The sequence below is a fragment of the Mesitornis unicolor genome, unplaced genomic scaffold, assembly GCF_000695765.1.
Source record: "Mesitornis unicolor isolate BGI_N332 unplaced genomic scaffold, ASM69576v1 scaffold34359, whole genome shotgun sequence".
NCBI classification, from domain to species: domain Eukaryota; kingdom Metazoa; phylum Chordata; class Aves; order Mesitornithiformes; family Mesitornithidae; genus Mesitornis; species Mesitornis unicolor.
Genome location: NW_010209968.1, coordinates 58,759 through 72,937, shown reverse-complemented (window position 1 = coordinate 72,937; position 14,179 = coordinate 58,759). Strand labels below are relative to the sequence as shown.

Below are 14,179 nucleotides of genomic sequence, written 5' to 3'. Positions count from 1 at the left end.
AGGTCTGCCTCCTTGCCAGCCCCGTGCCTGGATTTGCCCTTCTCTTCACTGCCAGGACCTACCTGTGTTGGCTCTTGCCACCCTGGGCTGTACTTTATGGTCACAGTGCTGCCTTATGCTTCCCGAGGCTGAGCTTTTCAGAGCCCGGTACTCTGGTGCCATAGGCGTGCCTGGGTCTGTCATGAATGGTAATCCAGCTCTTCAGACAACTAAAACTGCTTTATCCCTTCATTCTCCTCCATGTTATTGGGATTTTCAAGCTATTTGCTGAACTCTCCCTTGATTTTCCTTTTCTCTCAGTGGATATCCGTGAAATCAAAGAGATTCGTCCAGGAAAAAATTCACGTGACTTTGACCGGTACCAGGAGGATCCATGTTTCCGACCAGACCAGTCTCATTGCTTTGTTGTCCTCTATGGCACAGAATTCAGGCTGAAAACCCTCAGCTTGCAAGGTAAAGCACTCGTGGCCCTGGGGATGTGCCAGGGCAGGGTTGGACAGGGACCTCATCACCACAGGACCCAAACTGTCAATGCTTATTTCTATGAGTGAGCTGGGACATAACCCTGGGTAGATGCTCTGTTCATCACACCGAGGGGGTGTCTTTGGAAGAAGGTGACACCGGTTTTCTGAAGGATGCACATTCAACCCCTCCTTAAGTCAGTTAATTTGCCTGGTAAACACAGAATTTGGGTGAACTGAATGCTCTAGTTCAAATGTGTGCTTGAAATCAAGTGTTTTATCTCAGCTTGGCATGTTGGTGTTCGTCAGCTGCGTTGTGGTAACCAGCCCCACGCATGAAGTGGTAAAATCTCACCAACTTCTGCTTTGCAATTCTGACCAACAAAACTCTGCTGGTGGCAAACGGTAACTCACGAAGACTCGGTGCATCTGAGGTGTTGGTCTCTGCTTTTCTCAATGCCTTGGCTGTTGGCTTAAGCTGGACTCGGAGCACCCAGCCTTATGCTTTGCTATTGAAAGAGGGAAGGTTTATGCTGTTGAGTTTATGCTGTCCTCCTGTTCAGATGAAGGACAGGCTCATAACCACTGCCTGCAGTTCAGCTGGGAGGAGAGAGTGTGACATGGAGGGGCAAAGGATCCACCAGCCATGGACATCCCATGGGAGGGGATCAGGATCTCAGCAGGGAGAGGAGCCAGCCAGGTCTGCATGGGAGAGAGCTGTTATCAGAAAGGGGATGAAGGAAGGTATAGGAGAAATAAAACACTGAGGATAGTCCTGAGAGGTTTGGGTTGGTGCTCAGCTTCTGTGTCCCTTCCTCACGTTTCTCCTGTGTGCTCTCCACAGCCACTTCCGAGGACGAGGTGAACATGTGGATCAAGGGGCTGAACTGGCTGGTGGCAGACACACTACGGGCTGCCACCCCCCTGCAGATTGAAAGGTGAGGAGCCTGTCCTTGTCCTGCACTTGTTTTCTTCTTTTCTTATTTTTCCCCTTTTCTGTCCTTTTTTGACAGAAGAAGGTGAGCACAGTGACAGCATCTCATTCCCTCTCTGAGCCACGCTGACCTGACACTGCTGTCTCTGTTCTCAAGAGCCTTCATCCCGTTGACCTGCTGTGCTATGCTCTCTACGACCAGAGTCTGATCTCGCATGCGTGCAGGGAAGAAAAGCTTTACCACAAAACAGATGTTTTTATGTGTGCCTGGCTTGTATTATCTATAGCAATTCAGTGTAGAGGCACGTAGAAGAGAAAACCTCTGATTTTTGTCTTATCTATAGGCTTGCTTTCAGGCAGAGACAGTTTCGAAGGGGGTAGGTTGCCTGCATGAAAATAGGGTAGTCTGCCTCTGGTGGAAGCATTTTCAAGGCATTGAGCATCTTCCAGAGACAGCAGCAAACCAAAGGGGCTTGTTGCTGAGGAGCTGGGGCTAACTGCGTGTTTGTGCCTCTCTGTTTAGGTGGCTCCGGAAGCAGTTCTACTCGCTGGATCGCAACCGGGAGGACAGGTAAGGAAACGTTCGCTTGCACAAGACGTGCATGTTCACAGCAGGGTTTGAGGCAGAAGGGTTTACTTTTGACTTGAAACCCCAGCCTTTGCTTTGGATTTTTTTTTTTTGTTGGATTCTTTAGGTTTTTAATTTTCATTTCCAAGGAAATTCAGTCCCCATACTTCCCTGGCTGTTCTTTCACTGAATTAAAAAAACAAACATTAAAAAATTGTCATGTTTCCCTGACCCAGCTGTTTGGACCCAGTAACACCTTGAGAGCCCATAGCTGTGAAACACCTTCACCCCCAACTGGCATCACCCAAGGAGGCAGACACCAAAAAGCCAACAGGCAGCTCTGGGCACCCCACTGGGACTGAACTGGGTTGTGTTTGTCGTATTCTTCTTCTCTGAGGTCCTTGAGGCCTTGGACCATCCCAATGCTTGGTTTGTAGGCCGGTGGGCTGCAGCAGGGCAGTAGTGGGGTTCTTCGTTGGATGCTTAGTGATGTCCTAGCAGGTGAAATGTCATGCTTGGACCCGTCATGAGGAGATAAGGGAAGGGACATTCGCCTGTCAAGGGGTGAGTTCCACTAGCTCTGCTGTTACCTGCTTTTCCCAACCGCACACCAGCTACTGGTCTCCTCTTCCTGATGCTGTTATTTGCCTCTTTTCATCCCTGGGACACGCTTTTCCCCTGTGCTGTTAACTGAGCCCATTAACCTTTCAGCATCGATTTCCACATTGATGTGCTCCCCTGGGGTAGTGGGATTCCTCCAATTCTGCTCCAGAGAGGGCAGTGCTGGAGACATCGCTCACACATCAGCTCCTGCAGTGGAGCCCCCAGGCCCATCTCCTGCTCTGTGCCCAGGCCTCACTGCAGAGCACCGGGCAGATCTCTGCGCTCCAGAGCATCCTCCACCATCCTCCATGCTGCCCGTGACAGGCAGGCAGCCCTGCTGTCAGGCTACTGGGGGTTAAATTCAACCTGTTGACATCTCCAGGGGAAACCCCACTGCACTGGACATTTTTGCCTTTGCAATTATTTATTTCATGGCATGGTGAGAGCGTTGTTGGGCACATGGGGATTTTGCGGAGGAGGGATACGTCCTTGCCAAGGCAGAAAGGAAAGGAGAGGAGCCTTTAATCTGTTGCAGCTGCTGTGCATATGTCACACACCTTGCAAATCCAGGCTTGGGTTTTTTACATGATGTACTGGTTTTCAGTGGTGACCGGGCATAATATTTCCTAATTCAGCAATGGGGAACGCTGAGGCAGGTTCAGGGTGGCTGTATGGGAGTTTTGGAGCATGAATGCAGAAGAAATGGGGAAAAATGGTCCTTTTTCTCATCCAGTTATACAGTAAAACTGACGAAATAGCATCCCAACAAGACAAAAGAGATTGCATGTATAGATTCGTCTGCCTGAAGCATGGTTAGTAAATGAAAGCCAGCCTGTTGCATCTCTCCTGTTGTTTTTCTTAATATAATTTTTCTATTAGCATTTCTAATTAAGGCAGCAAAACATAATGTATTCCCTACCTGTCAACTAAGGGGAGAGGTTTCAGTGCAAAACACTTAATTGTAAGAAAGGAGCAAAATGGAAATAGAAGGGAAATGCACAAAGATTTTGGGTCTCCCCATTTCACAGACATCCATGTGTTTTCTGCGAAGCAGAGGCAGCAGTTATGGTGCGTGTACATCTCTTGGATGGAAACTTTGCCTCTATGAGGCATTTCAGCGTTAACTTTGGTGTCACTGGACATTTTGCTATTGCTGCTGAGCCTGGAAATGGGCTTGAAAAGAAAACAGCAAGTTGTGGGTTTTTTAAAAAAACAAACACTTCTCATGCAAACCATCAACATCCTTGGTCCTTTCGAGAATGGGCACCTTTTTGGCAGCTGAAGAAACCATTCCTTGTGTTCGTATACCCAACGCTTGCCCTGTGGCCCAGCCTCTCCACCAGAGCCCTTTCCTTTCCACCCGCTCCCGGCTGGGTGCCTGTGCATACCTTTCAGTGCGCCGGCAGATGTTGGCTGTTTTCACTGGCTGCTGGGCCTTTGGGTATTTGTTTTTCCAAGTGAGGTGGAAAGAGGAGGATAACAGGATGCTGGGGTTTTTTTCCCTAACTGCCGCGGAGGAGACTGTTTCACCTCTGGCTGGGAGAGCTGCCCGCAGCTGGGAGCAGGGTGACAGCACTGGAGGCTGGTGGGGGGATGTTTTCATCTCCTTAGAGAGGGCTGGATCTGTCCTTTGGCTTGTTTGTCATGAAACTTTAAAAAAACTTGCGTAGAAGAAATGAGTTTATTTATTTGGTTTTTCATTTTCTAGTCTCAAAATAGTACCAGGCTGTTTATTCAAGGTCTCCAACACTTTAACATTAGTAATAACACACAGTAAATAAAATCCTTCCATGCCCCATCCTCTCACTGAAGTAGAGAGGGAAATGCTGGTCACAGCTTTTACAGGGTTTGCTCACCTCCCCTGGTGCCGTCACGTCGATGAGTACTGCTGTGGTCCAACATCTCCCTGTGAAACAGCCCAGCATCACCAGAGCCATCACTGGCTCCAGCCCATTTTCTGTTTGGAGTGTCAGCCTCTGACCAAAGGGAGAGTTGCTGCTCGGTGGCCCATTGGGGATCCCACAAGAGCTGCTGCACGCTGTGGTTCTTGAGGCATGAAGGCATCTCTCATAAGCCACTGCTGGGCTCCTGGCTCACTCCCCACCACATCACCCCATTTCCGTGTCAACCAGGACCCCGTAGCTAGGATCTCCCTGCCCTGGGGGTTGCAGAGCTCCCTGCACAGGGATGCTGCATGTGTTGGAGAAGGAAAAGGGCAGAACACTCCCCAGAACACTCACCTTGAGCCCCAGGGATGGCTTCTTCTGCTGGGGGACTTGGAGGTGCAGGAGGAGAGAGATACCAACACTGCTGCTCATGCTGAGGCTGTGTCACTGGCTCTGTAGCTCATACAAGGAGGGATGGGGATGCTGGTGCCATTTGCCAGCTTTGGATTTTCTCTCCTGTCCTGCCAGTGAGTGATGGACGCTGCCTGCACGGTCCTAGGCCGAGTGCTGGAGGCAGGCCAGGTCCTGCTCTGTCTGGGCATGCATCCTGGCCCCCCGCAGCTCTCAGCCCAGGAACAAGGGCTCTCTGTGTCCCGCCGGCTGCGGAGGCCCTCATCTCTGCAGCGCCTGACACCAGCCCGTCTCTCCCTCTCTGGGGCTCCCTCCATTCCTCCTCCTCTCTGTGTCGTTCGAGATCACCCCGTTTGCAGAGGAGAGCATAAAAGAGATGCGGTTCCCCCTGCCCCATCCCATCGCTCTAGATGACAGCGTGTACCTGGGTTAAAACCCCTGTGCAGTACATCTTCCCTGGCGTATTTATATTTACACCCCAAAGCTGTGAGCATTCTCAGGGCCAAAGCTGCCCTATACTTTGCAGGATGGGAGAGCATCCTGTAAGGTCCTGGGCTTCCACTCACTTGGTGGGGGGCAAAAGCAGCATCTGTGATTGCTGGGGCGGGCTCAGAAGACTTACTTTTAAGGCAAGAGCTGCCAGAAAAATGATTGCATGCAGACCTCTTGGCTTCTTAAGTCTTGCATATGGGAGACATCCGTGTTTTTTCATGCTTCAGGGCCATTGCCCCATGAGGGAACAATGCCAGCACAGGCAGGGGCAGCCCAGGGCTCCTTGCTGTCTTGTCTCTGCCCACCTGGGTGCAGGATCCCACTTGGCACTGGAGCTCTCCCAGTCTGGGAACTGGCATGTTTGGTGCAAAGGGCTCGAGGGGACAACAGCCGCATCAGCTGCCCCATGGTAGTGGCTGGGGACAAAGTGGCAGTGCCGTGCCTGTGGCCAGACACTGAAAATGGCTTTTTTTTCTCTCTTCAGGATAAAATTAGCTGTGTCCAAACCACTTGCAAAGTCTGCCCTCCTACAGCTCCCTCCGCAGGCCAGGGAGTGGGTTTTGGAAGGGATTTGGTCACCCAATATCCGTGCTGGGGCACAGATACTTGAAAAATGCTTCTCCACGGTTCTTGTGAAGCAGAAGGCAATATGTGCTTGTTACAGCATCAGCTGAGTAGGATGGGAGTGCCGGGACTCACCTTGCAGTGCTGGAAGCTTGCAGCAGCTGTTTGCAGTTCCCATTGGGATGCAAGCCCTTCTCTGTGCCCAACGTGCGGTGTAGATGTAGAGTTCACTTGGGTGAAAAACATTCATCTGCTTTTGGTCCCAATGCTGGTGTCCTGGGAATGCATATCCGTCCCTGTGGGCCACAGCTGATGCCCCTTTGGGCACGGCTGCTCTGTGCACGTGGTGTCCCCGTTCCAGGCTGAGACCCCTCCATCCCAGGGCTCCTGAACGTGTTTCCCTTCTCTCCCCTGCTGAGCCAGGATCTCTGCCAAGGATCTGAAGAACATGCTGTCTCAGGTCAACTACCGGGTCCCCAACATGAGGTTCCTGCGGGAGAGACTCACAGTGAGTGTGCTGCCTCTCTGCTCTCCTCCTTTGTGCCTGCCTTTGAGCAAAACCCAGTGGTGGTTAAACTCCCACAGTGCGTTTGCATATTGCAGAGGCTCCCAGCCTTTCCCGGGAGGGCCCCCACCCACGGCGGTGACTGAAGAGGTGCCAGCTCCCACTGGGTGCCGCACCCTGGCCCGCTTGTGGCCAGCACCCTCTCCTCTTCGCCCCACCCCGCCTCCCCCGCTCCCCACATTGCTCCTGGCTCTGGTCGAGGGCTTTGCCCTGGTGGAGTAGGGTGCAGGAGGATGGGCAACTGGACCTGCATCCCGGCCCCTGCGTCCCTCTGCCAGCATCACTGCAAACCAGGAACAAAGGGTCATCTCATGGTGGCCAGCCCATTCCCACCAGCACTGAACTCCCAGGCAAAGCGCAGCATGTCCAAAGGAGAGCACACGTTTCAGGGCTTGTGGTGTCCAGCCACTTCAAACAAAACCTAAAATGAGCCTTTTGTAACTATTCAAATAAATGATAATGCCTGTTAATCAGCACTCCAATTCCTTTACATGGGTGAGCCTGGGGAATCACATAACTCAGTTTAGGACGTGCCTGTGTGCTGGGCACCACGGGGTCCCACTGACCCCAGCAGAGATGGGCAAAGGTAGGAGGCAAAGTCTGGCCAGATTTTGGCTTTTCCCTTCCCTGGGAATCCTGGTGGGAAGAAACACTCATTGGGCCATGCAGTTGCCTGTGGCTCCTGTATAACCTCTGGGTTGGTTTTTTTTTTTGCTGCAGGATGTGGAGCAGAGAAACGGGGATATCACATATGGACAGTTTGCACAGCTCTACCGCAGCCTGATGTTCAGTGCCCAGAAAATGGTAAGAGCTGAATTCTCCAGGGCTGGGAAGGTGTGTGAGAGACTACATTTGTTACTGGGCATTCCCTCTTAATTGCCTTTTTAACCCTGCTGCCCTCGACTCTCATCTCCTATCTCTGAGCCAGGGATGTCAGGGAGTAAAGAAGTTGAGTGCAAACCTAACGCTTGTGCTTTTTCTTTTGCAGATGGATGTCCCATTCCTAGAAAGGTGAATAATTCTCTGTATTTGCTGGGGAACAAGTTTTTTTCTTTTGCTTTCTAATGTGCTTTTTGTTGGGGAGGAGGAATGCTGCACATCTCTTGCTTGCCCCTGTGCTGCTTGCATTTTTGCACTCTGAATACACATCCTTGCTGTAGACACTTCAGCTGGGGTCAGTAAGGGCTCTGTTCCTCCCAGGCATCCCACTGAGACCCAGTTCAGGTCAGCCACCTCCAAAAACGGTCAGTTGGTTTATGTGAAGCGATCAGACCTTGAGCCATCTCCCAAGAGTTGTCCTCCTGGTTGGTGCCTGTTGGCTGCAGTGCCAAGGACTGTGCAGTCAGTGCTGGCTGTGCCATTGCCAGCTGCGCCCTTCCCTGCCCTGTGCGCATCTCGGCCATGGTAAAAAGAGCTTGAACTTAGACACAGAAGCTAAAGAGTGAAAGACTTGTTGACTTGTCCAGGTAATTAACCATGGTTTCCTCTCTTTTCCCTTATAACTATAGAAAAGAGAGCTGGCAGGGACCTCAGCAGACATCTGGTCCTATCCCTCTGCCCAGGGCAGCCAGCACCACCCAGTCCGTTTCTGGGTTTTTTGGTGTTCGTCCCTAGGATGGCCCTTGGCTGTCCATTGCATCTTGAGACATTTCATGGACAAGTCTTTTGAGATCATCAGCTACGAATGGTTCCCTCCTTCATTCCCTGCCTCCTGAAGGCCATGTCCACTGGACACCTGTAACTCAGTCCCGTGCACGATCACCCCTTGACTGCCCCACACCTATTTAGTTCTTGTCACTCTCTTGTACAAGCCAGCTCATCTAGTTTTTGCACAAATCAGTCCCTCTGATGATTTTTGCTGTCCTTCACCGAAGTTTCATGTTGTCATACCCTTGGCAGTGTGAATCCTGGACTGCTCCAGGAGCACCTGGCTCTGAGATGTGTAGTGTGTGTTTCTGTGCATCCTGCTCTGCTCTTGCAGCGCTACTTGCTCGGGGCACATCCTGCATTGCATGCACCGTGGTGGATGTGGAGGTTATCACACATGATGCTAGCAGCAGTTGGTCATGATGTGCTGCATGAGTGACTGAAGCTTCTCTCTCTGCTCTCAGGGGTGGAGAACGGTCCGAGCACTTCAGGGTGTCACTGCTGGAGCTGCAGAAGTTCTTGCTGGAGTACCAGAGGGTGAGCTCGACATGGGCCTAGGGGAGGCACCAGAATTGATAGGGACCTGGTCCTTGCCATGGAGCTGTGATGATTTGGCCATGGGGTGCTCTGCCCGGCATGGTCACAACCTGAGTGCACTTCCTGAAGCAGGAGGTGATGCAGGTAGAGATGATGCAGAGTAAACCTGACCTCATCCAACCATCCTGGTCAGAAAAGGGACCAAGAGCAGAAGATCTGAGCAGGAGGGAGGATCTGGTCAGTGGAGATTTACATGGTCCCTGTGGCCTTGGCTGGTGCTGAAAGTTTGCAGCAGCCGAAGCATCGTGGTCCATCCCATCTGCTCGGGAGGTCCCAGCAGCTTCTGAGAAGCAGCCAATCAATTCGATTGCTGACCTTTCCGTTTGAAAGCAGTCTTAGGTCATTCAGCAAGCACAGCATGCATGCTCAGACACATGCAAGAGAAAGCAGTGCATTTGTGGACTGCACAGACCTTTATTTGCACTCTTGTTGGGCTCCCACCTTGTTGCTGGTCTCCTCCAAGAAGGCAAGGGTGGCTCATGAAAGCACTGCCATGTCTTGCGTGAGAGCGTGGGGCTTCCTGCTTTGCACTGTCCTCCCCAGATCCCACCACCACCTGCCTGCCCGTGGTCTGCAGCGAGCGGTAAGTTACCCAGAGTAGAGAGACAGTCATTTCAATGGTCTCATGAATGACACCAGGGAGGGAGAGAAGCAAAAAGAAGTGGAGTTGGCTTCTGCTGCCGAAGAAGGAGGGAGGGCAAATGTGTGCAGAGGAGTTACTGGAGAGAGAATTGCGTGGCACTGGGAAAATGACGACCACTTAAAATCAGGGCAGATTTCTGCAGATTTCGGCATTTGTGCTGACAGTTGAATTCCCAGGCAGAGATCGTCTTGCATAAAAAACTGCCTCCTCAGTGCTTAAAGCTTCTAGTTGGATTTGGTGTATGTGATTTTGAATAGTGCTAACTGAAATGGGTTCTTTTGTATGTCTCTTGGGGTTTGCAGGAACTCTGGGCTGCAGATACTCTCAAGGTACAGGAATTCATGTTCAACTTTCTCAGAGACCCTTTGAGGGAGATTGACGAGCCTTATTTCTCCCTGGATGAAGTAAGACACTTTGAATGCTAGCGTGTATGGAGTGGGGTGGAGCAGGGTGTGACGTCCCCAGTGTGCTGCATGCTGTGGTGTGATGGCATCTCCTGTGAGCTGTGTTGCTGTGTGAGCTGAACATGGTGGATGAATGTGGTGGGTCACAGTGTTGCACAAGAGCTGGTTGGTGAAGGGAATGAGTTCTGGGCTCTCTTCTTGAGCTGAATGTGTGCAGCTGGGAGTGCTCATCAGGCAATTCATCTGGAGGGGGAAAGGGCCTGCATTTGGCTTAATGTCTCTTTGGAGCATGTAAGGATCTTTTCAAAGCAAGAAGAGCTGAAAACAAAAGAATAAAAACAACTGGAGATGGCCACGTCACTGGCAGTCTGGGCCAATCTTCATGCAAAGGTCCCTTGATCCACGTGGCCTTAGCGAGCTGTTGCCTGCCATGTGAGCTGTAAAATAAAATGCAGAGCTATTTGTTTGTCTCCAGCTGGGTCACGGGATTTGTACACAGATACCTGGCACAGCTCAGGGGATAGGTGGCCATGCCTGAAGCTGTGGTCTCTCGAGAATGCTGGGTGCTGTCTTGGTTGCCTCTGGTCAGCCTGTGCTGAGGTTAGAAAATGTCTTGGTAGCTGCTGACACAGAGGGTGAGATGTGTGTGAAACTAAACCGCAGCACTCTCCACATCATTAACACGCCTCTGTTTCTTCCTGAGCAGTTTCTCACCTTCCTGTTTTCCAAAGAGAACAGCATCTGGAACTCGCAACTGGACATGGTGTGTCCGGAGAACATGAACAACCCCCTTTCCCATTACTGGATCTCCTCCTCGCACAACACGTAAGGACTAGGGGAGGGCTCTCTCCACCCGCCTGCTCCCAGTGTCCCCTTTCCCTGTGGCAGGGTGGATAATCCTGATAATGCCCCATCCCAGTGGTGGGTCATGTAGACTTTTCCAACACAGGTGTTTTGCTCTGGTGTGATCAGCAGCACTCAGGCCCCAGGCTGTCACTTTGGCAGTTTACTTACCATTAGCAACATCATCTTCCACACAGGACAGATGTGATAAAAACCTGGCAGGCTGAAATTGGCCATTTTCCTGCATACTGCCAGGGCTTTGCTGATGTGTTCTCTCACGTGAAAGGTACCTGACGGGGGATCAGTTCTCGAGCGAGTCCTCGCTGGAGGCATACGCCCGCTGCTTGCGCATGGGATGCCGCTGCATTGAACGTGAGTACTCGGAGCCGACGGTTCTCTCTCTGTTGTTGTGGTGGCTTGTGGTGGTCAGGGAAGGCTCTGCAAGGCAGGGCTGAAGGTTGACATGCCAGTGGCAGCATTGTCACCGTGATGTGCTGAAAAGGCTGAGGTCGTTTGTTTTGATGGTACATGCCTGAGCTTTTGGTCCCCCAAAAGATCTAGCTTTTCACCTCACTCCTTTATTGCCATCCAACATAAGTTCCCAGCAGTGCTCTGTTTAGTCCATCTCTGTCCCTGTCCTGCCTTTATTCCAGCCTTTGTGCTAAGTTTCCCCTGTGGGTCTCTTTCAGTGGATTGCTGGGACGGTCCTGATGGCATGCCAGTCATCTACCATGGACACACCTTAACCACCAAGATCAAGTTCTCAGATGTCTTGGTCACTATCAAGGAGCATGCCTTTGTCACCTCTGAGTGAGTACAGCAGGGACCTGGACTTCAGCTACCAGAGCTGCCAGGGAGGCAAAGAGAGGGCAGAGTCAAGGCTGTAGTAAAGTGAAGCCCACTTTCATCTGGAGACCTCACATAAGACCACATGCCTGGGATTTGGTGGGAAGAAAGCATATCATGTCTCCCAGCCAAGGGGAGATTTCACACAGAAAAAGGTTGTGGGAGGGAAGACTTTGAATAAACCCCAGTAGTTTTCCAGTTCTTCTCCATTCTGTGCATTGCCAGCATTGCTGCAGGGGGGTTTTGTTGAGTGCTTAGGGCAGCACAGATGGCTGTTGATGCAAACTGCTCTTTGAGGGCACAGAGGCCAGGGTTTGAAATGGAGCTCAGGAGGTGCTGGTCCCACCCAGACACTACACTGGTCCTGACAGCTTTTTCCTCCTCCCAGTTTCCCCGTCATTCTGTCCATTGAGGACCACTGCAGCATTGCTCAGCAGAGGAACATGGCTCAGAATTTCAAGAAAGTCTTTGGGGACATGCTCTTGACCAAACCAGTGGATATTTCTGCTGATGGCCTTCCCTCTCCAAACCAGCTCAAGCGGAAGATTCTCATTAAGGTGAACTGCCCAGCAAGGCTCCTAAGTGGAAGGAATGGGTGCAGATGGGGTGTGGGACCAAGAGGAGCCCTTTACCTCTGGAAGGGGTTGGTTGGCTGGGTAGGAAGTGGAGACCTGATGCTAAAAACAAATGGAGACAAAGAGCTTTCTTGCTTCAGAGGAGCTGCTGGGAAATGAGCTCAGCAGCTGGGTGCTGCCTTTCTTGGGAGCTTTGTGTATGTTGGTGTTTCTGCTGCAGGAGTCACCTCTGAGAAGGAAGGGTGGGATGTTCATGCCACTTGGTAATTTCTGTGGCCTGGCTCTTACCTTCATCCTTTTAGTCCGGAGGAACCCACTGCAGCAGACCTGGAGTTTTAGGGTTGTTTACCAGGAAACCCGTGCTGCTTTTTGTGTGCTCCCCTCAAGATGCCTGACCTGCTCTCTCTTGTCTCACAGCACAAGAAGCTGGCAGAGGGCAGTGCTTATGAGGAGTTACCCACATCTGTCATGTACTCGGAGAACGACATCAGCAACTCCATCAAGAACGGGATCCTCTACCTGGAGGACCCCATCAATCACGTATGTCTGCCTCTGCCACTGTCACGCTGGCCCAGCTCTGTGGGCTCCCTAACTCCGCAAGGCACCACGTGGGGCTGGAAGGAAGGGCTGTGGTGCAGATGATCCAAGGGGCCGTTGGTCTGTCCAGTTTCTCAGGAGTCCCTGAAGGCTGGGGGAGTTTTATGCTGGCTCTCTGCTGTCCTCACCTCTAGGCATGTCCTGTCAGCCCATGCTAGAGGCAGAGGCTGAGCTAGAGGGAGCTCTGGGCTGATGCTCTGCAGCTGCTCTTGTGTAATCCCCATAGCCTGCTTGCTGCTGCTGCAGGTCGTAGCCATGGCCTGCATTTCTAGACCTGCCCGCCTCCTGCCAACTGCCTACACACTCAACACACCTAAATGAGCGTTCTGCTGTGTAAATCACCAAGCGTTCATTTTACTGTGTGCATTGACTTACATGCAGTCCCCTTCTTCAGCTGCTTTGCTTTGGTGAGGATCTGTCAGGCAAAGCCAAGCGTGAACAAAACAGTTTTTGGAAAATAGGAAAGTGCAGTGGTAAAGTTGCATAACCATCTGTGATATTCCCCATGCTTTATCCATGCAGAGTGTTTTCTTTCTGCATCAATTTGCTCTTCATTTGATCATCTCCTTTTAATATGTGTAGTAGTGTTTGCAGTGTGATCTGCGAGCACTTTATGTGTAAGACCCATCACAGGCTGAGTTTTTGCTACTGATAAATCCTTGCTTTGGTCTGGGAGATGTCTTGGAAGCTTATGTGACTCCACCAAAGTCAGTGCTGCTGGTGATTATCCTTCACAAACGCAATAACCCCTCACTGCTTGTGCTGCTCAGGAAGGGAAGATCCCATGGATGGGTGGTGGGCCAGCTTGGTGCTTCCTGAGGTCTCTTTGCCCAGAGTTTGTTTCCTTGCAGGAGTGGAACCCGCATTACTTTGTCCTGACCAGCAGCAAGATCTATTACTCTGGGGAGACAACCAGTGACCAAGGAAATGAGGATGAGGAAGAGCAAAAGGAGGTGAGGGCTCCCTTGCGTGCGTTGTTCCCCTGGAGAAAGGACTTGACTGCCCAAGGGGCTGAGCATCTCTACTGCAAGCTGACTTCAGGGGGAGATCCTGTGGTGGGAAGGGTGGGAGCTGCTTCAGAAACATTCTGGTCCTGGTGGGAAGCTCCTGAGCAGAGCAGACTCCAACACGGAGTAACCCAAGACTGCTTTTTTCCCCTGCCAGGTGAGCAATAGCACCGAGCTTCACTCCACAGAGAAGTGGTTTCACGGGAAGCTGGGAGCGGGACGTGATGGACGGCATATCGCAGAGCGGCTGCTGACCGAGTACTGCATCGAGACAGGGGCCCCCGATGGCTCCTTCCTCGTCAGAGAGAGCGAGACCTTCGTTGGAGACTACACCCTCTCCTTCTGGTGAGGACCACAGGTGCCAGCCCGCTGCTCTGTGTCGGTCCTGGGGTAGTCTTCATCTTGACACCATCCTCAGTGGTGGGGTCCTGTTCCCCAGTGGTCTGCAAGCAGGTTTCTCTCTTTTCCCTGCTCCAGCATCATGTCAACTCACTGTCCCAGTGCAGAAGGGTCGGGTCCTTTGGGACCCTTGCACA

The 14,179-nt window shown here is 51.7% G+C and overlaps 1 protein-coding gene across 1 annotated transcript in view; it reads left to right on the top strand.

Annotated features, from left to right (window-relative positions):
- Positions 1-300: 300 nt before the first annotated feature.
- LOC104547382 (1-phosphatidylinositol 4,5-bisphosphate phosphodiesterase gamma-1) overlaps positions 301-14,179 on the top strand; it is a gene marked incomplete at its 5' end in the record, with an annotated part of 23,489 nt that continues 9,610 nt past the window's right edge. Inside the window, 15 exons of the mRNA XM_010193037.1 lie at positions 301-453; positions 1,306-1,399; positions 1,919-1,966; positions 6,343-6,427; positions 7,205-7,288; positions 7,473-7,495; positions 8,596-8,668; positions 9,674-9,775; positions 10,482-10,600; positions 10,905-10,990; positions 11,308-11,428; positions 11,853-12,021; positions 12,457-12,579; positions 13,488-13,589; positions 13,801-13,988. Coding sequence (XP_010191339.1) covers positions 301-453; positions 1,306-1,399; positions 1,919-1,966; positions 6,343-6,427; positions 7,205-7,288; positions 7,473-7,495; positions 8,596-8,668; positions 9,674-9,775; positions 10,482-10,600; positions 10,905-10,990; positions 11,308-11,428; positions 11,853-12,021; positions 12,457-12,579; positions 13,488-13,589; positions 13,801-13,988 — 1,570 coding nt within the window. The remainder of the gene's footprint in view (positions 454-1,305; positions 1,400-1,918; positions 1,967-6,342; positions 6,428-7,204; positions 7,289-7,472; positions 7,496-8,595; positions 8,669-9,673; positions 9,776-10,481; positions 10,601-10,904; positions 10,991-11,307; positions 11,429-11,852; positions 12,022-12,456; positions 12,580-13,487; positions 13,590-13,800; positions 13,989-14,179) is intronic.